Raw genomic sequence first — 23440 nt, forward strand, 5'->3', positions numbered from 1 at the left:
TCACCGTATGACTACTGCATGCTGCTGGTAGACGCGGTGCTGCGGCACTGAACAGCAGCATCCTCTCCTCTCCCTTCCCCAGTGGCAGATGGTACAGTGCAGAATGACTGATAGCCATCCTCATCATCATCCCGTGAGTGCTCCTGGCTGGCCTCAGGTGACTCCCAGCAGATGGTACAGAACGGCTGGTAACCGTCCTCATCATAGCAACTGGGGGCTGAGTTCCATCAGCCCCCTTCCTTTCATGTCTAAAGAAAAGATTCTGTACTGCCTGGACTATCACAGCAGTGGAATGCTGGGCTCCTCTCTCCCCCACCGTTTAATGTCCTGCCTGGACTATCATAGCAGCTGGAGGCTGCCTCCCCCTCATTTTATCTCACTAAAAAGTCAGTGTTTCTTATGTGGCAAATTCAGGACACTTACCTACCAAGAGTGGGGTAGTAATTAGTCCCAGAAGGCTCAACCATGGAGGAATAAGGTTCAGCTGGAACAGGGGTTACCAGGGAGCTAATTAGTTTCAGCTGGCCCCAATGGCTGGAGACCTTTTTAAACCCTCCCTGGCAGGGAAGCGGGGGGGGGGGGGAGGAGAGAAGTAGAGTAGCTGCCAGTGAGTAGAGGCAGCTGAACTCTAAAAACTTTTCTTGCAAGGCAGGTTGCACTCTGCCCAGAAGGAGAGGAAAACAGAACAAGGGCCTGACTGAGAAGGGATCAGCCAGACCCTGCGCGACTGTGAAGGGCTTTTGCTTTGCCCAAGCCTGTGTCTCCAAGGCTGAGGAGAACTGAGCTAGGAGAGGAGAGACAGGTACTTTGCCACACGTGGTGTCAGGAGTGGGATGTACTAATGAGTGTGGCTCGGTGGCAAGCCATCACAGGGCAAGGTAAAATTTAAAAAAAAAAAAAAAAAAAAGGGAGAGAAATTTTTTTTTTGGGGGGGAGGAAATGGAGGTTGTGCTGAAGGCGTTGATGCAGGCCACCGCGGCTCAGCAGGAGGCTACCTGAGTACAGGTGGCGGCCCAGCGAGATTCCGTGCGGGTGCAACAGGAGACCAACCAGCTGCTGATGAGCCAGGCGGCCCAGGATCGAGCCACCCTGACCGAGGTAGTGAACCAGTTGAAGGTCCTGACTACGATGACACACGCGGCCCAGGGGACCCGGCCGCTACAGGCAAGCAACTACTTACAGAAGATGACAACGGATGACGATATAGAGGCGTATCTCCTCGCGTTCGAGAGGACGGCACTGCGGGAGGCCTGGCCCCAAGACCAGTGGGCAGGTCTGCTGGCTCCATTCCTGTGTGGGGAGGCCCAGAAAGCCTACTTCGACATGACCGCAGAAGCAGCTATGGATTACCCTCGGCTGAAGGTGGAAATCCTGGCGAGGGCAGGCGTGACGCCAGCCATAAGGGCCCAGCGCTTCCACGAGTGGAAGTACTGGGAGGACAAACCACCGAGGTCCCAGCTATTTGATTTGATACACCTTGCGCGGAAGTGGCTCCGCCCCGAGTCCCATGGGCCGGAGAAGGTAGTAGAAACCCTAGTATTGGACAGGTACATAAGAGAGTTGCCGTCGGACATACGGGGGTGGGTCCGCCAAAATGATCCCTCCTCTTATGAGGATCTAGTTGCTCTTGTGGAGGGGCATTTGGCAGCCCAAGAACTTTCTCAGACCCCCGAGGGAGGAAGGCGCCAGTATCGGAGACCAGCCTCTGCACCGAGGCCCCGGTTTGCCCCAGCTCCAGGCCGGAAAATGGAGGGGAGGCAGGAGGCGGAAGAGCCGCCGGCGGTCCCGGAGAGACTGGAGAAGAAAGGCTCAGGGGATAAAGCCCAGCAGCCCGAAAAATAGGGGGCTGCCCCGAGGTGGGTACCGCTGTCATGCCTGTGGTGAATTAGGGCATATTGCTGCCCAATGCCCTAATCTAGGAGAGCCCATGCAGTGTGAACTGGGAGATATAGGGGGACAATGCGAGCTAATAAGTCTAGTCGGGGTTGCGATGGTCCCCCATAGGTACACTAGGCCCGTTAAGCTGAATGGTATATAGACCACAGCTTTAATAGACTCGGGAAGTGCAGTCACACTGGTCTCAGGGAAGCTGGTCAGGCCGGGCCAACTATCCCAGGCCAAGCGCTTGGGAATATCCTGTGTACATAGGGATATCAGCTATTACCCGACCATCCCCGTACGCATAGAAGTTCTAGGGAACCCCGCTGAGTTGACAGTGGGAGTCGTCCCGAAACTCCCTTACCCTGTCCTTATCGGACGAGACTTCCCGGGGTTTGATGGCCTACTCCCCGGGGACGAGAGAGAAGGAAAGAAGGACTCTGGGACTCAAAGGGTGGCCCAGACTGGGGACCCTCTCCCCACCTTCCACGAGTTTAGCCAGGATGTGTTCTCCCCACCGGGGAAGTCCAGGAAGACTCGGAGGGAACAGAGGGCAGATAAAAGGAGGGGGACGAGGATCCTGACACGGTACCTGATGCCTACACTAGCAGGAGAAAGAGGAAACTCGACTGACAGTGGGACAGTTCCAGGTGGGGGACCGGGTGATGGTGCTCATACCCACGGCGGAGAGCAAGCTCCTGGCCAGACGGCAGGGGCCCTATGAGGTAATCGAAGCCGTAGGAGAAGTTGACTATAAGGTCCGGCAGCCAGGTCGCCGGAAGCAGGAGCAGATCTACCATATAAATCTGCTGAAACCTTGGCGGGATAGAGAAGCTCTGGTAGCTGCGCTGGAGGCACCATCCCCTAAAGGCGATCAGTCCAACCTGGTAGGAATATCCCCGGAGCTGATCCCGGAACAATGATCCGAAGTGGTCAGCCTGATCAAACGCAACCAAGATGTGTTCTCAGAAAAGCTAGGCAGGACTACTGAGGTTCACCATCACATCTTCACAGAACCTGGAGTGAAGGTGCACGTTAAGCCATACCAGCTCCCGGAGGCCAAGAGAGAAGAGATTACGAAAGAGGTCAGGAAGATGCTGGCCTTAGGAGTCATTGAAGAGTCTCAGAGTCAATGGTCAGTCCCGTGGTTTTAGTGCCTAAGCCAGACAGCAGTATGAGGTTCTGCGATGACTTCCGCAAGCTAAACGAGGTGTCCCGATTTGACGCCTACCCTTTACCCAGGATAGATGAGCTGATTGACAAACTGGGAAAAGCCCGTTTCATGTCTACCCTTGATCTTACTAAGGGCTATTGGCAGATCCCCCTGGCTAAAGCCGACAAGGAGAAGATGGCCTTTGCAACCCCAGAAGGTCTATATCAGTATACTGTTCTTCCTTTTGGATTGCATGGGGCCCCCGCTATCTTCCAGCGGCTGATGGACAAACTGTTACGGTCCCATGGGGAGTACGCTGCTGCCTATCTTGATGACGTCATCATATATAGCCCCGACTGGGAGACGCACCTAAGAAAGGTAGAGGCAGTCCTGGATACCCTGAGAAAGGCCGGACTGACTGCGAATCCCTCCAAATGTTCGATCGGATTGGCTGAGGCCAAATACCTTGGATATATTGTGGGGAGGGGCGTGGTGAGCCCCCAACTCAACAAGCTAGACGCCATACAGAAATGGCCCCGACCACTCCGGAAAAAACAGGTCCGAGCATTCCTGGGACTCGTGGGGTACTATAGACGTTTCATTCCCCACTTCGCCACCAGGGCATGCCCACTAACGGACCTGACCAGGGCTCGGGGCCCAGATATAGTAAAATGGTCTGCTGAGGCCGAAGCCGCTTTTGCAGATCTGCGAACGGCCCTCTGCACAGACCCCGTACTGATAGCCCCAGACTGGAGGGAGGAGTTTATCCTGCAAACAGATGCCTCTGAAGTAGGGCTGGTGGCGGTGCTTTCACAAATGGTCGGAGATGACGAACACCACGTCCTCTTCCTCAGTAGAAAGCTCCTGCCTAGTGGAAAAGGAATGCTTGGCAGTAAAATGGGCCGTTGAAAGCCTCCACTACTTTCTACTCAGACGGAGGTTTACCCTGGTCACGGACCATGCCCCGTTGCAGTGGATGCACCAAAACAAGGACAAAAATGCGAGAGTAACGAGATGGTTCCTATCGCTTCAACCATTCCACTTCACGGTACGACACAGGTCGGGAGCCCAACATGGCAATGCGGATGGCCTGTCGAGGGTGCACTGCTTTCCGACCCAAGTAGCCCAACCCCATAGTGTTGAGCGGGGGGGGGGATATGTGGCAAACTCAGGACACTTAGCTACCAAGAGTGGGGTAGTAATTAGTCCCAGAAGGCTCAACCATGGAGGAATAAGGTTCAGCTGGAACAGGGGTTACCAGGGAGCTAATTAGTTTCAGCTGGCCCCAATGGCTGGAGACCTTTTTAAACCCTCCCTGGAAGGGAAGCGGGGGGGGGGGGGGGAGGAGAGAAGTAGAGTAGGGTCGGCCAACTACAACCCAATTGTTGGACCGGGTTCCCCATACTACAATCGTCAAGCATGGTCCCGGAAGTTCCAGAAGGAGAGGAAAACAGAACAAGGGCCTGACTGAGAAGGGATCAGCCAGACCCTGCGCGACTGTGAAGGGCTTTTGCTTTGCCCAAGCCTGTGTCTCCAAGGCTGAGGAGGACTGAGCTAGGAGAGGAGAGACAGGTACTTTGCCACACTTATTACTGCATTCTTTATTACTTCATCACACAAATGGGGGGACACTGCAACGGTAGCCCAGGAGGGTTGGGGGAGGAGGGAAGCAACGGGTGGGGTTGTTGCTGGGGCACCCCCTAGAATGGCATGCAGTTCATCATTTCTGCGGGATCTGACATGGAACGGCTGTGTTCTCCGGTACTCTAGTACACTTGCCCCATATTTTAGGCAGGACTGACTCTATTTTTAGATAAAACATAAAGGAGGGAATGACTCTGGGAGTCACTCCCATTTTTGTCTTTGTGCCCCCGGCTGACCTCAGCAAAGGCCAGCCAGGAGCATCCATGACAGCAGCAGACAGTACAGAACAACTGATAACCGTCATCTCATCACCAATTTACACTGGCACGGCAGACTGTACAGAACGACTGGTAACCGTCTCTGCTACCTTGCAAAGGCAAATGAATGCTGCTGTGTAGCGCTGCAGTACCGCCTCTGTCAGCGGCATCCAGTACACATACGGTGACAATGACAAAAGGCAAAACAGGCTCCATGGTTGCCATGCTATGGCATCTGCCAGTGCAATTCAGGGAAAAAGGGCCCGAAATGGTTGTATGCCGTTGCTTTTACGGAGGAAGGAATGAGTGATGACATTTACCCAGAATCACCCATGACACTGTTTTTGCACCATCATGCACTGGGATCTCAACACAGAATTCCAATGGGCGGGGGAGACTGCGGGAACTATGGGATAGCTAAGGCATAGCTACCCACAGTGCAATGCTCCAGAAATCGACTCTAGCCTCGGTACATGGATGCACACCGCTGAATTATTGTGCTTTGTGTGGCCGCGTGAACTCAACTTTATACAATCTGTTTTACAAAACCGGTTTATGTAAAATCGGAATAACACCATAGTGTAGACATACCCTCTGTTTCTACTTCCACCAGCATTTCAATTGGGGCCCGGGGGGTGGGGAGGGGATTGTGTTTGGATGTTTACATTGTGTCTAAATGTTTACGTTGTGTCTAGTTCAGAGGTGGCCGAGGAGGGAACCCGAGAAGGCCCACACAGTGCAAGGAAGCCTCATCATTAATATGGAGGTTCTGGTCTCAGCATGCAATGCTGCATCTTAAACAGTAGCCTCTGTGCTATGTAGTTTACTGTAGCTGTGGCCTTCACTCTTCTGTCAGCTTCCCGTTACAGCCCTCCGCTGGGCAAAGTTGGGCTCCCCTGCTGTAATGATAGTGATTCCTTCCAATTTGTGATATATCAACTCTCTCTTCACCCCCTTACTTTCAGGATCTTATAGTTCCAACTTGGCTGTTAAAAAGAGCTGTGAGATTAAAGCTCAACAAAGAAATACACAGACCAAAAGGGAATGTCCATTTATGATGTGTATATATGAAAATCATTTTTGAAAGCTGTCTCCTGTTCATGGCAGTAACTTATTTCAACAAATAATTTTGAAAAGATTTATTACATGGGTTGTGTTTGCCTGCAGAGCAGACACATTAACATTATAGACCATAATGGCAATACACTAATAATAATAATACTTCATTAACATATTCATCTAAAGGTCAAGACTTGTAAGATAGATGATAACAACTCTTCCAGAGCCGTGCACAGTCTGTCTTGTCAGTTCTAATTTCTTGAAAGACTATTCTTTCTAGGAACAAAGAATGTAGACCATACTTACAGGATGGGGGACATGATCTTGGGAAGTAGTGACTCCAAAAAAGATTTGGGTATCGTGGTGGGTAATCAGCTGAGCATGAGGTCCTAGTGTGATGCTGTAACCAAAAAGACTAATGCACTCCTTGGATGTATAAGCAGAGGAATCTCAAGTAGGAATAGAGAAGTTAATTTACCTCTATATTTTGCACTGATGTGTTCACTGCTGGAATATCATGTCCAGTTCTGGTGTCCACAATTCAAGAATGATGTTGATAATTTGAAGAGGGTCAGAGAAGAGCCAGGAGAATGATAAATGGTTTAGAAAACATGTCTGATAGTGACAGATTCAATTAGCTCAATCTATTTAGCTGAACAAATAGAAGGTTAAAGGACTTGATCATAGTTTATAAGTACCTATAAAATATTTTGGGAACACATATTTAATAATGGGCTCTTCAACTGAGCAGAGAAAAGACGGTTACTCACCTTTGTAACTGTTGTTCTTCGAGATGTGTTGCTCATATCCATTCCAGTTAGGTGTGTGCGCCGCGCGTGCACATTCGTCGGAAAACTTTTACCCTAGCAACTCAGTGGGCCGGCAGGTCGCCCCCTAGAGTGGCGCCACCATGGCGCTTGATATATACTCCTGCCGGCCCACCCGCTCCTCAGTTCCTTCTTGCCGGCTACTCCGACAGTGGGGAAGGAGGGCGGGTGTGGAATGGATATGAGCAACACATCTCGAAGAACAACAGTTACAAAGGTGAGTAACCGTCTTTTCTTCTTCGAGTGATTGCTCATATCCATTCCAGTTAGGTGAATCCCAAGCCTTACAAAGGCGGTGGGGTCGGAGTGAAATGTGGCAGAATGAAAACTGCTGAGCCAGAGGCTACAGCCTCTCTTGACTGTTGAACCAGGGCATACTGCGAAGCAAAGGTATGGACCGAGGACCAATGGAGCTTCGCGACAGATCTCGTGGGTAGAAACACGAGCCAGCAAGGCGGCAGATGAAGCCTGAGCCCTGGTAGAATGCACGGTGATGTGGCTTGGGGAAATATGAGCCAAATCATAACAAGTGGGGATGTCCGCCATCACCCAAGATGAGATCCTCTGAGAGGAAAACAAGCAAGCCCTTCCTGTGGCCCGCTACCGGGACAGAGCTGGGGCACCTTAGGAAATGGTTCTGTCAGCACAATATAATGCGAGCACTCCACAGATGTCCAAGGAGTGCAATGGTTGTGCCCATTGCGTTGAGCTGTGGGTAACATGAAAGGCCGAAACCACCTTAGGGAGGAAAGCCGGGTGCGGTCATAACTGCACCTTGTCTTTGTGAAACCTAATGTACGGCGGAACCACCGTAAGAGCTCTGAGCTCGGAGACCCGTCTGGCCAAGACTAGGTCGAGGTCCCAGGTTGGGGGTGGGCGGCGCACCCGAGGGTGCAAGCGCTCCAAGCCCTTGAGGGGCCTCGAACCCATAGAGCGTGAGTACACGGAACGTCCACCTTAGCCTGCTGGAAGGTAGAGATGGCTGCTGAGCGTATCCTCAGCGATGATACCGCCAGGTCCTGCCGCTGAAGGCCAGAGGCAGGCCAAATAGAGGGGGATCGAGACCTCAGCAGGAGCAAGATCGAGCGTATTGCAGCTGTAGAAGAAACGCTTCCACCTGGCCCGGTACGTTGACCAGGTGGAAGGCTGCCTGTCACCCCCGACTCAGGTACGCAGCAGCCACTGTGAGGCGAAGAGGCTGCAGGTCCGAGTGACAAAGCCTGTCGTTGCCCTGAATGATGAGGTCTGGGTGGGGTGGAAGGGTAATTGGGTCTGTTACTAACAGGCCGAGCAACATGGTATATCAGTGCTGCCTGGACCACTCTGTAGTGATCATGATGATGCGCGCTCTGCCCCTGCGGAGTTTGAGCAGGACCTAATGAACCAGTGGAAACAGTGGGAAGGCATAATGCAGTTGGCCTTTCCACGGCATAAGGAACGCGTCCAAGATCGATTCCGAGGAGAGACCTTGGAAGGAGCAGAACACCTGGCATTTCCTGCTCTCGCGGTGAGCGAACAGGTCTGTGTGAGGAAACATCTCCACTTCCGGAAAGCAGGACGCCTCACATGGGGCAGAGTGATCACTCGTAAGACAGGAAAGACCTGCTGAGTCAAAGAGTTAAGACGTTCCGAACGCCTGGGAGAAAGGACGTCGCCAGCTCCATCGAGTGTGCCATGCAAAAGACCCAGAAATGGATGGCCTCCTGACAAAAAAGGGGGGAGGACTATGTCCCTCCCTGGATACTTATGAAGCACATGGCCGTTGTGTTGGCTGTAAACACCGAGATACAACGGCCTCGCATCTGCCGCTGGAACCCCTGGCACGCCAGGCGGACTACTCTCATTTTTGGGGCCTTAAGCTCGGAGGTGACCATGAGCACTCGAGCAGAGAGATGATGCGTCCGTCATCAGGGACAGTGAGGGCTGGGGCGGATGAAACCGCATCCCTGTCCACACCAAGGAGGGAGTTAGCCACCACTCTAGGGAGCCTAAGGTGTTCGAGGGAACGGTGACTACCATGACCATTGGCTCCCTGTCCGGGCGGTACACCGAGGTGGGCCGGACTTGGAGAGGACGGAGGCGGAGCTTGGCGTGTTTGGTTACAAACTTGCAGGCAACCATGGACCCAGGAGACTGAGACAAGAACGAGCCAGGTCGTTGGGAAAGCCTTCAGACCTCAGATGATTGTTGCCATCGCCTAAAACCGCAGTTGTGATAAGCAGGCTCCGGCTAGGTAGGAGACCAGGATAGCCCCTAGGAAGCCCAACCTCTGCGTGGGAACCAGAGTGGATTGCTCTATAGTAATCATCAGGCCTTGACCTGTGTATAAGACCGTGACGATGCCCACGCGCTGAGTGGTTTGTGTCTCAGAGTCTCCTCGGATAAGCGAATCGTCCAGATATGGAAAAGCGCATATCCGACATCAGCGACGGTAGGCGGCGACTATGGCCGCAAACCAGGAGTATTGACAGTTGGCTATAAAGCAGAGGCATCTCCTGTGCGGAGGGAAGATGGCATTGCGAAAGTACGCGTCCTTCATATCCAGGGCGGCATAGTAGCCCCCAGGAGGCAAGGATGGAATAATGGTTCCCAGGGATACCATGCAGAACTTCAACCTTATCCTAAACCGGTTGAGTCCGTGCAGGACCAGGAAGGTCTGAGACCTGCGTTCGAGTGGGGGACTAGGGCATAACGGGAGTAAAACCCCTTGCCCCTTTCGTCCGCTGAAGGGGGACAGGGCTGGAGCAAATTAAAGGTGGTACCTATGCTCCATCGTGCGCAGGACCCAGCGATCTGAAAGTAACTGGGGCCACGCCAGGAGAAAGCGGGATCGGGATCCCGGCCTGCGACTGGTACACCGCCCTCAGGCGAACCTTGGAAGGTTCGTCTTCGGTCCCAGTGGTAATTGCGAGGGACCTTGACTTTGGCTCTTTAGGGGTCCTGACGTTCGTCTGCGACCACCTTGGCCTTGCCGTTTGCCAGAGTTCTGCCTCTGGCTAGGTACAGAGTATGGCAGCTGGGGCCAGAAAGGCCTGCGTTTGGTCGCTGGCGTATGCATGCTGAGAGAGCGCATTAGGACCCTATTGTCCATCAGGCTTCGCAGCCTGGGGCTGTCTCTGCCGCGAAGAGGCCTTTACCAGCAAAGGGTAAATCCTGAATGGCATACTGCAGCTCCGGCCGGAGGTATGAAACCTGAAGCCATGAAATGCACCTCATGGCGACACCCAAGGCCAGAGTCCTGGCCGCAGAGTCTGCTGCGTCCAACGAGGCCTGGAGGGACGCTCTGGGAACCTTCTTTCCCCCGTCCTCCAAGACGGCAGCGAACTCCTGGTGGGAGTTCTGAGGGAGAAACTCCTTCACCCAGGTGCTATAATTATCGCAGCTAAGCAAGGCTTGTTGCTTTGCTACCCAGAGCTGCAGGGCCTCTGCAGAGTACACCTGGCGGCCAAGCAGGTTCATTCGCCAAGCCTCTTTCGGCTTTGGGGCTGGCGCCCGCTGGCCATCATATGAGAATCGTGGTCCTGAGCATAAAATCTGCGCATATGGGATGACACGGATGCGTGTCCGGACGGCCATGGAGATACTAAAAGAAGGCACAGGCAGAGTCTCTGACTCATTCGGACCTTGCCCAACTCGGCACCGGGGACCGGCACCGGGAGGCGTATCGGTACCTGGAACGAGATCCAGACCCGCAACCAGAACGGTGCCGGGAGGTCGACCGAGATCTCGAGGCTCGGGGAGAGGCTACAGGAGTCAAGGCACCTGCCGCGGTGCCGGGAGTTGGAACGGTGCCGATAGCGGGTCGGCGAACGGGATACCGACCGGTGCAGCAAGTGCGACCAGTACCGATGAGGAAAACAGCACCGGGACTGCCAGTGGTGTCCGGCGTGCCGACAGGACTTGGAGTGTCTGCGGGACCGTGATCATGAACGGTGCCGCTCTGCTGTGCTGACAGAGGACGGTCACCTGAAGAGACTGTATTACCCGCACCGGCGGTGCCGGGGTCAGGCAGCATCGACTCTGTCATGGCACTGAGAGCCCTCGCCGTTGGTAACGTCTCCGGCGTGGAGGGAACAGCAGGCTCAACCACAGTGCATACTGGGGAGCTGTCAGGCACCGGATTCGACGGCCCTCGTGGGACCGGGATCAATGGTACCGAGGTCGTCAGAGCTTCGGTAGGTGTCGGTGCCGGGCGATCCGAGTTAGATAAGCTGTCTGGCTGCGGTGCCATCAGCACGGAAGCAGCAGGAGCAATAAGCTCAACCACGGCGCGTGCCGGGGAGCCGTCGGGCACCGGATTCGATAGCCCTTGTGGGACTGGAATCGACGGTGCCGACGTTGTCGGTGCCTCAGAGGCGTTGGTGCCGGGCAATCCGACTTAGACTAGCCCTCTGGCTGCGGTGCCGTTGGCACGGAAGCAGCAGGAGCAGTAGCTCAACCACGGCGCGTGCCGGGGAGCCGTCAGGCACTGGATTCTACGGCCCTTGTGGGACCGGGATCGACGGTGCCGACGTCGTCGGTGCCGTAGCAGGTGTCGGTGCCGGGCGATCCGACTTAGACGAGCTCTCTGGCTGCGGTGCCGTTGGCACGGAAGCAGCAGGAGCAGTAGCTCAACCACGGCACGTGCCGGGGAGCCGTCAGGCACCGGATTCTACGGCCCTTGTGGGACCGGGATCGACGGTGCCGACGTCATCGGTGCCGTAGCAGGTGTCAGTGCCGGGTGATCCGACTTAGACGAGCTCTCTGGCTGCGGTGCCGCTGGCACGGAAGCAGCAGGAGCAGTAGCTCAACCACGGCGCGTGCCGGGGAGCCGTCAGGCACCGGATTCTACGGCCCTCGTGGGACCGGGATCGACGGTGCCGACGTCGTCGGTGCCGGGCGATCCGTCTTAGACGAGCTCTCTGGCTGCAGTGCAGTTGGCACGGAAGCAGCAGGAGCAGTAAGCTCTACCACGGAGCATGCCGGGGAGCTGCCAGGCACCGGATTCAGTGGCCCTGGGGGACTGGAATCGACGGTGCCGATGTCATCGGTGCCTCTGCAGGTGTTGGTGCCGGGTAATCCAACTTAGACGAGCTCTCTGGCTGCGATGCAGGTGGCACGGAAGCAGCAGGAGCAGGGGGCTCAACCACGGCACGTGCCGGGGAGCCGTCAGGCACCAGCAGGAATCGTAGGCTTTCTCGACCTCGGAAGAAGGGAGCGGTGCCGAGTCGACATCGGTGCCGGCGACGGCCGGTGCCGAAAGGCCTTGGTAGTACCGGCGGGGTCCGGTGCCGAGGAGGTGCTTCTGCCCACCGCTTGAACATCGCTCGGCGCCCAAGGTGGAGGGGTAAGTGAAAGTCCCGCACCTTTTTGTTCTCGGCTTAAAAGCCTTGCAAATGGGGCACTTAGCTGTCAGGTGTGATTCCCTGAGGCACTTCAAACAGGAGTCGTGTAGATCTCCCTTCGGCCGCGGCTTCTGGCAGGCCGGGCCCATTTTAAAACCCGGTGAGCCATGCATGGGCTCCGGCACCGGGTTCATGGAAGGGGCTACTTCCTGAACCCCGCTAACTAAACTAACCATGTTAGCAAAGAAAACACGTATAACTATACAATATATATATATAAAAGGGTTATAACTGCATAACTATATACGAGAAATACGAGTAGCTAGGGAAGTGGAGGTCAGCTAAGCCGCGCTCCACTGTTCCAACGACCGACACGGGCGGTAAGAAGGAACTGAGGAGCGGGTGGGCCGGCAGGAGTATATATCAAGCGCCATGGTGGCGCCACTCTAGGGGGCGACCTGCCGGCCCACTGAGTTGCTAGGGTAAAAGTTTTCCGACGAATGTGCACGCGCGGCGCACACACCTAACTGGAATGGATATGAGCAATCACTCGAAGAAGAAAGGTATAATGTGATCCAATGGCTGGAATATGAAGCTAGACAAATTCAGACAGGAAAGAGGGTGTAAATTTTTAACAATGAAGGTAATGAACCATTAGAACAATTTACCTAGTGTTATGGTGGATTCTCCATCACTGACAATTTTTAAATCAAGACTGGATGTTTTTTCTAAAAAAATCTGCTCTAGGAATTGTGTTGGGGAAGTTTTCTGGTCTGTGTCATCCAGGAGATCAGACTAGAGGATCACACTGGTCACTTCTGGTCTTGGAATCTACGAATCTGTTCTTTGTAGAAATTGCCTTCAAAACTTCAGGAATTTTCTTTTCTTTTTTTTCTTTTAATCTGTTTTTCATTTTTTTCATGAAAACCTTAAAAAAAAAAAGAAACTTTTTTAGAAAAAAAAACTATTTTTTTTCAAAATTTCCCATGAAACACAATTAACACTTTTCATCCAGCTCTGATGAAGGAGTAAAGATCAGCAATTCACTTGGGAATACAGATTGTTACACATAACCTAGAACTTCCTGGATAGCCTCATGACATCACCTTACTGATAGTGGTAGTTATGGAGTGGTGCAAACTTGACTCTTTTTAGATAAATGTGATTTTCTCATGTGAGCAGCTAGGCTTTAAGTACAATTAATTTTTTTTTAAAAAGCTAATGTTCTTCACCATTTTCCTTTGTGCTCTGAGGAAAATCACTTCACTGAAGTACATGAAAACTGTGAGTTTTGTATGGCTGTTGCAAGGCCCATCCCAACAGCAGAAGACCTGGACACAGAGCCACTGGAAACTGTGAGTAGCTGTGCTACTTACACAATTAAGCTATCTTGTCCTGGTAATTTTCCAGCAGCAAAGCCAATAGGTTACCACACCCTCGCAGTTTCTGATAACTAGTACCAAACATAGGTGATTAGACCAGGACTCCGGAGGTGAGGGAACTGCTAAGTCTTTTGTAACATATTCAGGATTATATTTTGCTCAAGCAGTACCATGGAAGGAAGAAAATTTGGCATCCCAGCATCCCCAAGAATTCCTGCTGCCATCAGCAATTGGACACAAGACAGGGTCACCCAAAAATCATTGTGAATTATACCAATGGAGGGAAAATCCACAACAAAAAATGGGAATAGTTAGGTCCAGTGACCAGGGTGCAAGATCTGAGATTCAGGACTCTTGTGATTTGCTCCTATTTCTACTATAGACTTGAGATGTGACCATAAGCAAGTCACCTTTTTAATCTGAGCCTGAGTATCCATAAATGTAGGCTGATACATTATGGAAAGGTGAGGGAGACAAATGAAGAAAGCTCCTGTCATATGCTGTAGTGATCATTGTTATTTGGGAAGCAGGGCAACAATTAGACATCAGAGTTGGGGAGGAAGGCAGAAGCAGGGCTAAGGGGGCAGTATGGAGAGGGTTGAAAGGAGCTGGATGACAGGCAGTTTGGAGCAGATAGGAAATTGGATTAAGAAGGCAAGGGGGAGAAAAGAGGATCACCTTTGGGGAATGGGTGTTGAGGGGGGAATAGGAAGAGATCACTGAAGGAATGGATGGTCAGAGAAGCAAAGTTGGAGGGAGACAGTCTGGCTTCAGTCAAGAGGAAGAGCTGTAGCTTGTGGTACAGAAGTGTTGGGTTCTTAGAAATGGAGCAGTGGTGAGTCAATGGACCAGAGAACCTGGCTTGCTGGCATTAATAAAGCCATATGAAGTGGGAAAATCCTGCATCACTCATGCGATGATCTTGCCTGATCTCAGACTGCTTGCCTGTTGGGAGGAATGTGAAGCCATGTGTGGAAAAGGTTACACTTTCTGCCAGTTCCCTGTAGGCTGGTCCCACTGTGTTCCCACGTCTGGCGTATTTTGTAGTTTTTGTGCTGCAGGACATACAAGGAGGTGTTTGAGTGTGTGATCAAGGAACTGATGGAAAGCACCTCATCTGATGACGAGATTGACATTGCTCCTCATCCTCACCTTTCGCAAGCAGTGCTGGAGAGTGAAACCAGAAAGAAACTTGAGCAACAGTAGGTGTCTCTGTGAGGGGGTGCATAGACCCCATGCTGATGAGGAAGGTGCCAGAGAGGCCCTAGCGACAGGGCTAGCCCTGCCCCTCCGGCCTTGTCAATCATGTATGATAGAGGAGAAGGCATTTAAAAAGGAGATAACTGCAGTCAGCTCAGGGTGGGGAGGAACAGGAGTCCCCTATGCAGGAGACTGCTCTGGGGAGTCCTGAAGCCACAAAGAGAACCCCCATCTAGGATATCTTCACCCCGACCCTACAGGGTGCAGTGAACAATCAGGGTAAGCCAGACAGAGTAAGCCCGACTCAGCAGCCTAGCCAGAGAGATTTCTCAAAACCCACTCTGCAGGTGCTGTATTGTTGGCTGCATTGTGGACTTCTCACCCCCCCAACCCTGTGAGAGACTCTAGAAAGAGGGTACTCCCGAGTGCATTGGGTCATTTAACTTTCGTTCTGATCCCCCATCAAAAGGCAGGACCTCCTTGCGTAAGTTCCCTATTGCGGGGAACTTTCCTGGCTTCTGCACTACCCTGGTGAAATGGGTTAGTGAAAGAATCTGAGTCCTCGCTCCCATTTCCTTTACCCAGAGGACTCCCCTTCCACTCTCCTGTCTGGCAGAACCCTTTTAACACCAACAAGGGTGGGCCTAGGATTCCTGGGGGGCTCAACCGCCAACCCTGCTGTGGTCACCTAGGACATGGGCTAGGGTGTCCCCACTCCAGGGTACTCTCTCTGCACTAGGCACCTCCCTAACCCACTGATCATTTCGTACAATGTAAAGCAAATACAAGTTGTTTAATTAACAATTAATTTAAAAAAAAAGAATAAGGAAAAATGGGAAAGGTTAAAGGAAAACACATAACCCCGCTCTTTGGCAGGGAACATTACAAACAGTGTCTCTAGACATCAGGGCACTTCACAGTCTGTTCCTGGTAGGTCCCAGGTCTCCTTCTCAGGCCCTGGCTGTGCTGCAGAGATGCTGTGGGTTGGACACTTGCAGTGGTGGCGGCCACACACCTCCGGTCTTTGGGTGGTGGGACCCTTCTTCTCAGCGTCATCCCCCCGTAAGGTTAAGATCTCCCTCCCAGCCTGGCCTGCAAGGATCCTTGGCTGGGGGTGTCTTTTTGCACTGGGCCCTTTGCCCAAGGTCCCCTCTTGGCTGGCCCCAGTTGCTCACCACACCTGGCTCTGTGGCTGCAGCTCTGCTCCCAGCAAAGGATCTGCTCTGCCTGGGCTGTGTCTCTGGCCCCCTTGGATCCAGCACGGCTCTGCTTCCCAGCTCAGCTTGGGCCCCTGCTTTCTCCTTAGGTCGGCCCCACTCTGTCTGACCCAGGTAATTCCATTTCACACACAGGATAGGATCCACCCCATCCCCCGGCCTCCTGACTCCCTGATTAGCCTGCCCGCCCTGTCCATCAGGCTCAGAGGCTGAGGCTGACCTGGAGCATTGGCCTCTCCCCAATCTTCTAGTGCTGTGAGCTAGCCAACCAAAACACCTCCACTGAATGTTAGTAAGGAGGCAACAGTTCCCTTATACTTGCAAAGAGTAAGGCACTAGGGTCTGTGCTGGAGCCATCCAGTGTAAATAACTGGGCATGGTCAGGTTCTCCTACCATCTGGGAGAAAAACCTCAGGTGACTCCTTTACCCTCTCCCATTATCCAGAACCCTTTGCAGGAGTCAGGACTCCCTCTCTACTACATTTCTTGACGAATACACTAGAGTGTAACTGATGGAGCTTTGCATGTAGAATTCCATGTTCCCCTCAGTTTTGTATGTGGTCATGTACATGGACAAGCAATAAAACCTCTTCTTTTGGACCCAGAGACAGTGGCTTCTGGAGGGGGCAGAGGGGTCCCATAGCCCTGCTGGACCCCAACTCAGTGTTGCCTCTTAGAGAAGGCCCTGCTGGGCAGACAGCAAAGTTGACATGACTTGGGTTGTTCAGGTGGAGTAATTATTTATATATGTAAATATGCAGGTAGAACATCATGACCTAATGTCACATGTTTTTCTGAAATGGTTTAGGTTGTCTTTAGCCAAAAACAAATGTGTGATTTTAAAATATATTGTTTGTTGTCCTTAGGTTGAAAGAGGGAAGTTTTGATAAATATAGGGAACTATATGAGCGGCATATCAAGTTTGGTACCTGTAAGTACAGTTACCTTGGTACTGTTTTAGTCATTGTGTTTGATATAGAATCATATCGGACAGGGATGGAAGAGATCTATTAGGTCACATGTAATCCATCTTCTGGTCAGTGCAGGATTGTTCCCTACATGACATTTGATAGCATATTGCCCATTTAGTTTAACTACCCTAAGCAATGAGGCTTTCCTCACTTCCCTTGGGAAACTCTCCCACAGGCTCATGGGGTATTTCTACACTGCATCTGGGAGTGCGTTCATAGACAGATTTGTGTTAGTAGGACTCACCCTGGCGTGCTAAACATTGCTGTATGGACACTGCAGCTCAGGCTGGAGCTCAGTCTCTCAGTGCCCGCCCTCCCCCCATGCTTGGAAGCCAGGTCTACACAGCTATTTTTAGCGCACTAGCACAAGCTCCACTAGCACAAATCTGCGGCCCTGGTCTGGGAGGCTTACTCCCAGATGCGGTGTAGACAAACCTATAGACCACATTATCAGGTTTTCCGTGATGTTTAGACTAAAGTTTCCTTGCAGTTGAGTTACCCTTAAACAAATGCTCCATGATATCGATGAGATTAGGCTAACTCTGAGCTTTGAGAGGCAGAGCTGCACTGAATTCCCTGAACACCTTCATCTTAAAATTGTTTCAGTGACCAAAATTTCATTTAAATTCTCGCAACCCCAAGAAGAGGTCCCAGTTGTTGGTCCAGCGCTGCCTCAGACTCTTGAAGACCTGGACACAGAGGTCAGAGCAGAGCACGAAAAGGTGTGTGATGATAACCTGATGGCTCTATTGTCTTTTGATGATAGTACCTATCTCTCCACATAGGTAAGTTGTCTGAATGTTCACGAGATTTGATCTATTCAGCAACCTCTCTTGACAGCGCTGTTATAAAGGCAGCAACATCTGTGACAGTAAATCTCAATGGGACTTAGAAAAGTGGGATGGTGACACAAAACCCTTCACTCGAACGGTGGGAAGAATATGCTGAGCCTCTGCTTTAAAGAGAACACCCCTCTCTGGGAGTTGGCACAACTCTCCAGCCCTCTCACCACTGTGTACTCCACTTTACATGTCTACTCAGGGGCTTGTCCCAGAGCAGGGCCGGCAAGGTGAGTACACTGCAAGTATCTGTGGATCCTGTAACTAGCATACAGAGCCCTCCTCCCTGTGGAAAGTACAACCCCAAAAGAGAGATTCAGGAGGATGCAGTCTGTTCTATGAACTGCCCAGAGACATGGTTTATTATTATTAATTTATTTGTGCTGTACTAGCCCTTAGTGGTCCCAACAGAACTCAGGCCTCCATTGTGCAAGATACTGTACAAACCCATTAAGAGAGAGTCCCTGCTCCGAAAGACCTTACAGTCAAAATAGACAGACAACAACTGAGAAAAAGGAATTATTATTATCCCCATTTTACATAAGGGCAACTGAGTTACAGCAAAATTATGTGACTTGCCCCTGAGACAAGGTGGGTGAGGTAATATCTTCTATTGGCCAATTTCTGTTGGTGAGAGAGACAAGCTTTCAAGCTACACAGAGCTCCTCTTCAGGTCTATGCAGAGCTCGACTTCACCTAGACCTGAAGAAGAGCTCTGTCCAGCTCGAAAGCTTTAGAGAGCCAACTTCAAATCCCAGCATTGCTCATCAGTGAGCATGGAACTAGTGTCTGAGTCTTGTCTCCAGTTCTACCCAAGTGGCTATTCACAATTTGACTCCGGTAGTGGTGTCTCTCACTAGAGAGCCAGACAGGGAATAGTATGGATGTTGCATGTTAGTACTGAGAAGCACTGGCAGGGAAGGGTGGGAGGTGGATAAAAGCAGGCACAGTAGCTGTTCTTAGGCAGCATGCTTGTTTGAGACCAGTGCTCTCATACTCTTAATTTCTCTTCTGAATTCTTAAAATAGGTGGTGGGGGGAAACAATTTTACATGCAAAGTAGCTAATTTTTCAGAGTTACAAAGGACTTTTTATTTTGTCCATCCATGGTAAGAGGCCCATCCATTTTACCAAAAGAGACAGGTAACAGAGCTCTTCATCTGGCAGGGGCCAAATATGTGACATGGACCTAATACAAAACCATCACGGCGAAACAGCAGAGGAGGGAGCCAGAGATATGCAGGATCCATCCTTCAGCATCTCTCTGGTTTCTTGTAGAGTGTTTCCCCACTGTTTCACATTGCTGGTGTCAGTAATATAAACAGCAAGATAACAGCATAGTTATCAATTGTGATAAAGTTCCTCCTCTACCTTGGGGGGGGGTCCTGTGCTTATTGGCAGATTTGCTCACCTCAGTGATCTTCCCCTCTGGTGGAACCCCATCTATCTCAGCCACCTCTTTTCTGACATTATCATATCTAGGGTCCTTTTCCCCCTAGTCCTTGGGTCTCCTCCTCCTCCACCTTAGCCATGCAATCTCTTGCCTTTCCCTAGGGTCTCCCAAGCCCTTGAGTATCTGCCTCGTCTAGCTACTGCATCTCTCTTTCCATCACTACTCTCTGAGGGTGTCATGGTCTTTACCACGCACTCAAATTCTTGTGAGCATCAAGCCACCAAGAGAGGGTTGGAGGGCTGATATACTCCACTATTTGTTGGTTCTTTTGCTCCTGGTCTACAGCGAGTCACAGACTCTGGACAGGGGTGAATTTGAAGCTGAATTGAGTGTGGTGCTTCATAAGCCAGCACAGCTGAAGGTTATGCAGGAAGCCAGTACATTTACACCAGGATATGCCTCTAGACTGGGATATGTTTTGCTGGAAGTGTTCAACTGCTTTTATAACAGATGTATACTGTGTAGACGTAGGTATTAGCAAAGACCAATGATTTATATTGGACTGGAAACCAGGTTATATACAGGAGAGTAGCAATATGATATGTTGGCTTTACCCTCCTGACTCCACACCTCTGCTCTTTCATTCACTCCCTGAAAGGGTTTCTTCAGATCCATGTCACTGAACTACAGCCAATAATCTAGGGCCTTGCTCCTGTTGAGTAGCCCCTTATTCCACAAGGAGTTTCAATCCTATTGTCTCTAGTATGCCACACTCCCCGTTAGTACCCGGCCAGAGCTGGGGAAGCTAATGATCCAACCAGCGAACCAAATTCGGTGATGAATCTTGGTCACGTGCCACCTGAGGCACATTGGGTATTGCCACTTCTTTGTGTATGCGCAAAGAGTATGTTACTACTCCACAGGCCTGAGGCTCTCCTGGGTGGAACACAATGGGAGTAGAAGGCGTTCGGCACCAAACCTGCATTGTGAACAAGGGCTGGGCTGTTATGTTGAAATCCATCCTGCTTTCCAAAGCAGAAAATGTTACAGTGCCCACACATTTACATGAAAATTACCTTGATTTACATCACAAGCGGTGGGATTTTTTTATTGTAGATCTAGAAATCCATTACACTACTTTCCCCTGTGAGCTATGTGCATGACAAAGCCTCCTATCAAGAACCGCCTGCTTTTGCGCTTCATAAAAAGTCTTTGAAACATGGAAGCGAGAGCAACATTTATTTCTCCCTGCCCATCCGCTCACAACCAGAAGATCATTTTTAGCTAGTTTGAAGAGCCAAAATATACATCCTCGGGTTATAAATTAGGGCGCTTGTTATGGCCAGAATCAGTCACTTCACACAGGAGAAATGCATAAGCCTAGAAGCTACTGAGGTGGACCTCTAATCTCCTGGAGAAAGAGATGGCGGGGAAGGCCTCTTTCTGCATTTCTGAATTAGCTGTTGCTTTAATAATGCTAAAATGCTGGACTGTAAAGTTGCTCCCGCTGCCCCCCTTTCCCTCCCAAAGCAAACTATTCAGCATTCTTCTAGGAGAAGCAAGTGGCTCTGCTGTTCATTCCTACAAGGAAGCATGGAGCTCAACCTCATGCTGTGCTTGGAGCCAATCCCTCAGTAAAGGCATGTTTATATTTGCTCTGCAATCATCTGTCAGTACATGGCAGGGTAAATTAACTTATGTGTCTGATGGAAAGAAAGCCTCTTGGCAAAATATTATTGGGGAAAGGCTACCAATATAAATTAAAGAACTGAGTTTTGTACATAAGACATGTAAAATATAAACTGTGGAGGGTGTTGTCTCCTGTGTCAGTCAGCAGACTTTTAATTAAAAACAAACAAAACAAACTTCAACGGTAAAATGGGAGATACAGCATCTATAGATTTATATTATTGGGCCAAATCCTTTGGTCCCAGTTGGAGATGAGCAAATATCGGAGGCGAAATTGTTCATGAATATCGTATTTGGAATCTAAGCCTCTCTGTCACGTTGTTACGGATTTTTAGTTGGGGTGCATGTGCTGCATACACAATCGCAAAACATTCCTGATGGGTCTTAGGCCTGGAACTCCTCCCCTCGCCCCACACTTTTTCACTTCAACAAATCATTGTATTTCTACAGAATTGTCATGCGCGTGACCCTGTAAGAAGATATTATCCTGATGGACAGAAATTCTTTCTTCTTTTTCCAGATGGGACAGGTCAGGTTTTGTATCCTGCAAAGACATATCCCTTTAAATAGTGGGCCAAATTTCAGAATGGTCTGAGGATTTTTCTGGCTAGGAGTTTCCTCCTGTACTAACAGATAAACTATGTCTCAACATTGTGAGCCAAATCTGCAGCTGGTGTAAAGCAGCTTAGCTTCAGTAACTGCAGTGTTGCTACACTGATTAAAACCACCCAAGAAACTGAGCCTTTGCGTCTACCGGGGGTGGTATTCCACCGAAATCTGCCTTATTGCAGGAGCTGTGGGAGAGTGTGGGTTTGTTTTGGGGGGGAGGGTTTTCCTTAACTATCTCCCAGTTATCCATCAGGTAACATTGCCATCCTGATCGTGTATGTCAAGGAAGTACAGTTTATATACGTCATCCTAGAGGATCACACATACTCAGGGATTCGAGCATTCTTCACAAATCGCGGCTATGCCGCATGCTACCATAGGAATGGGATCATCTGGTGAGCACAAGTACTGTTAGACAGTCTTCCAGCTAGTACTAATGATTGCAGCCAGGAAGCCCGGGTCTAATGATCAGTGACTGGGGACACCACCTTGGCTTTTGGGGTAGAGAAGTCTCAGCGGTGAGGATAGCTAAGCAGGCAGGAGTGGCTGGAGATTTGGCACACTTCCACCAGCTGCAGTAGTGCCAACTCTCCTAGGCCTCGTCCAGACTAGGGGAGGAAAATCGATCTTAGATACGCAACTTCAGCTACGTGAATAACGTAGCTGAAGTCGAATATCTAAGATCGAATTACTCACCCGTCCAGACGGTGCGGGATCGATGTCCGCGGCTCTCCGTGTCGATTCCGGAACTCCGTTCAGGTTGATGGAGTTCCGGAATCGACGTAAGCGCGCTCGGGGATCGATATATCGCGTCTAGACTAGACGCGATATATCGATCCCCGAGCAATCTATTTTAACCCACTGATACGGCTGGGTAGTCTGGACGTGGGCCTAGGGAAAGAGCTGAGCCACTTCCTAGCTGGTCATAGAGGAGAAGCGATGTGCCACTGGGACTTGGGCGCCCAGCTCTGGAGGTGAAGAGGGGGTCGCAGAGTGACAGAAGCCCTGCTGTCCTTTGGCCTGCTCCTGGTGCATACAATAGCTAAGAATATGGAGGATGAGTGTATTTACTTTCTAAAACCTATGGGTGCTCTTTTGACCAGTCCAGCCTTGATTGATTATTGCAGCAGCACCTATGAGCCCCAGTCACAGACTAGGGCCCTGTGCTAGGTGCTGTACAACACAGGACAAAAGGTGGCCCCTGTCCTGAGGAGCTTGCAATGTGTGCATACGACAGGAGCCAACAATTCATACAACAAACAAACAGGGGAGCACAAGGTAACTCTGAGCCAAAACCGATCAGCATACTCCACTTAAGAGATAGCGACAGTGAACCAAAGGCAACCCACTACCCTCAGACTTAATCCAGAGGTATGGTACTCCATTGTGAGCTGAGGTCAGGGCATTCAGCCCAAGACATGCTGGTATTTGTAGTGAGAGTGCCACACTTCTTCTTTAAAGAGGGCAGTAGCTGCTGTCTGCTCCATTTTATATACGTTAATTGTAGACCAAAGTCTTTGGGCCAGTTGCCAGTAATTCTGAGCATTCAGCAGAGTTTGATTATCTCAGTTACACATCTCAGTCTATTGCAACCCCCTTGCTATCAGTTGGCTTAAACCCAGTTATGCCAACATTCCTGGCGGTTACCTCCCAGTCTGTTTTGCCAAGACTCTGTACATTAGTCTGTGCATCAGAATGGCAGTTACAAGGGCCGGTATCATTTGGCTTCATGGCAACCTTGCATTTGGTTTGTTTCTCATATCCAGTGAATGCTCCAGGCCATAAAGAATTACTCAGGTGACCAATTTCTTCCATAGACTAAACCCTAATATCTATAGATAGATAATTTGAAACAGGAATCCCTGCTTTTTAAGTCATAACATCCTGATTTCCAATTCCCCGCCCCCAGAAAGTTTACCTCAAAAAGCCAGGGAATGAAAGGCAGCAATGCAGCACATAAATATCAGTTTTTCATTTTAATCTCTTACACTGGGAAGCA

The 23440-nt window shown here is 50.7% G+C and overlaps 1 protein-coding gene across 1 annotated transcript in view; it reads left to right on the top strand.

The window, feature by feature from the left end:
* ERICH6B (glutamate rich 6B) overlaps positions 1–23440 on the top strand; it is a 66119-nt gene that overhangs the window by 32126 nt on the left and 10553 nt on the right. Inside the window, exons 7-12 of the mRNA XM_030544853.1 lie at positions 13396–13497; positions 14572–14726; positions 16808–16872; positions 17519–17634; positions 21283–21371; positions 21684–21836. Coding sequence (XP_030400713.1) covers positions 13396–13497; positions 14572–14726; positions 16808–16872; positions 17519–17634; positions 21283–21371; positions 21684–21836 — 680 coding nt within the window. The remainder of the gene's footprint in view (positions 1–13395; positions 13498–14571; positions 14727–16807; positions 16873–17518; positions 17635–21282; positions 21372–21683; positions 21837–23440) is intronic.

Source organism: Gopherus evgoodei, chromosome 1 (genome assembly GCF_007399415.2).
Source record: "Gopherus evgoodei ecotype Sinaloan lineage chromosome 1, rGopEvg1_v1.p, whole genome shotgun sequence".
NCBI classification, from domain to species: domain Eukaryota; kingdom Metazoa; phylum Chordata; order Testudines; family Testudinidae; genus Gopherus; species Gopherus evgoodei.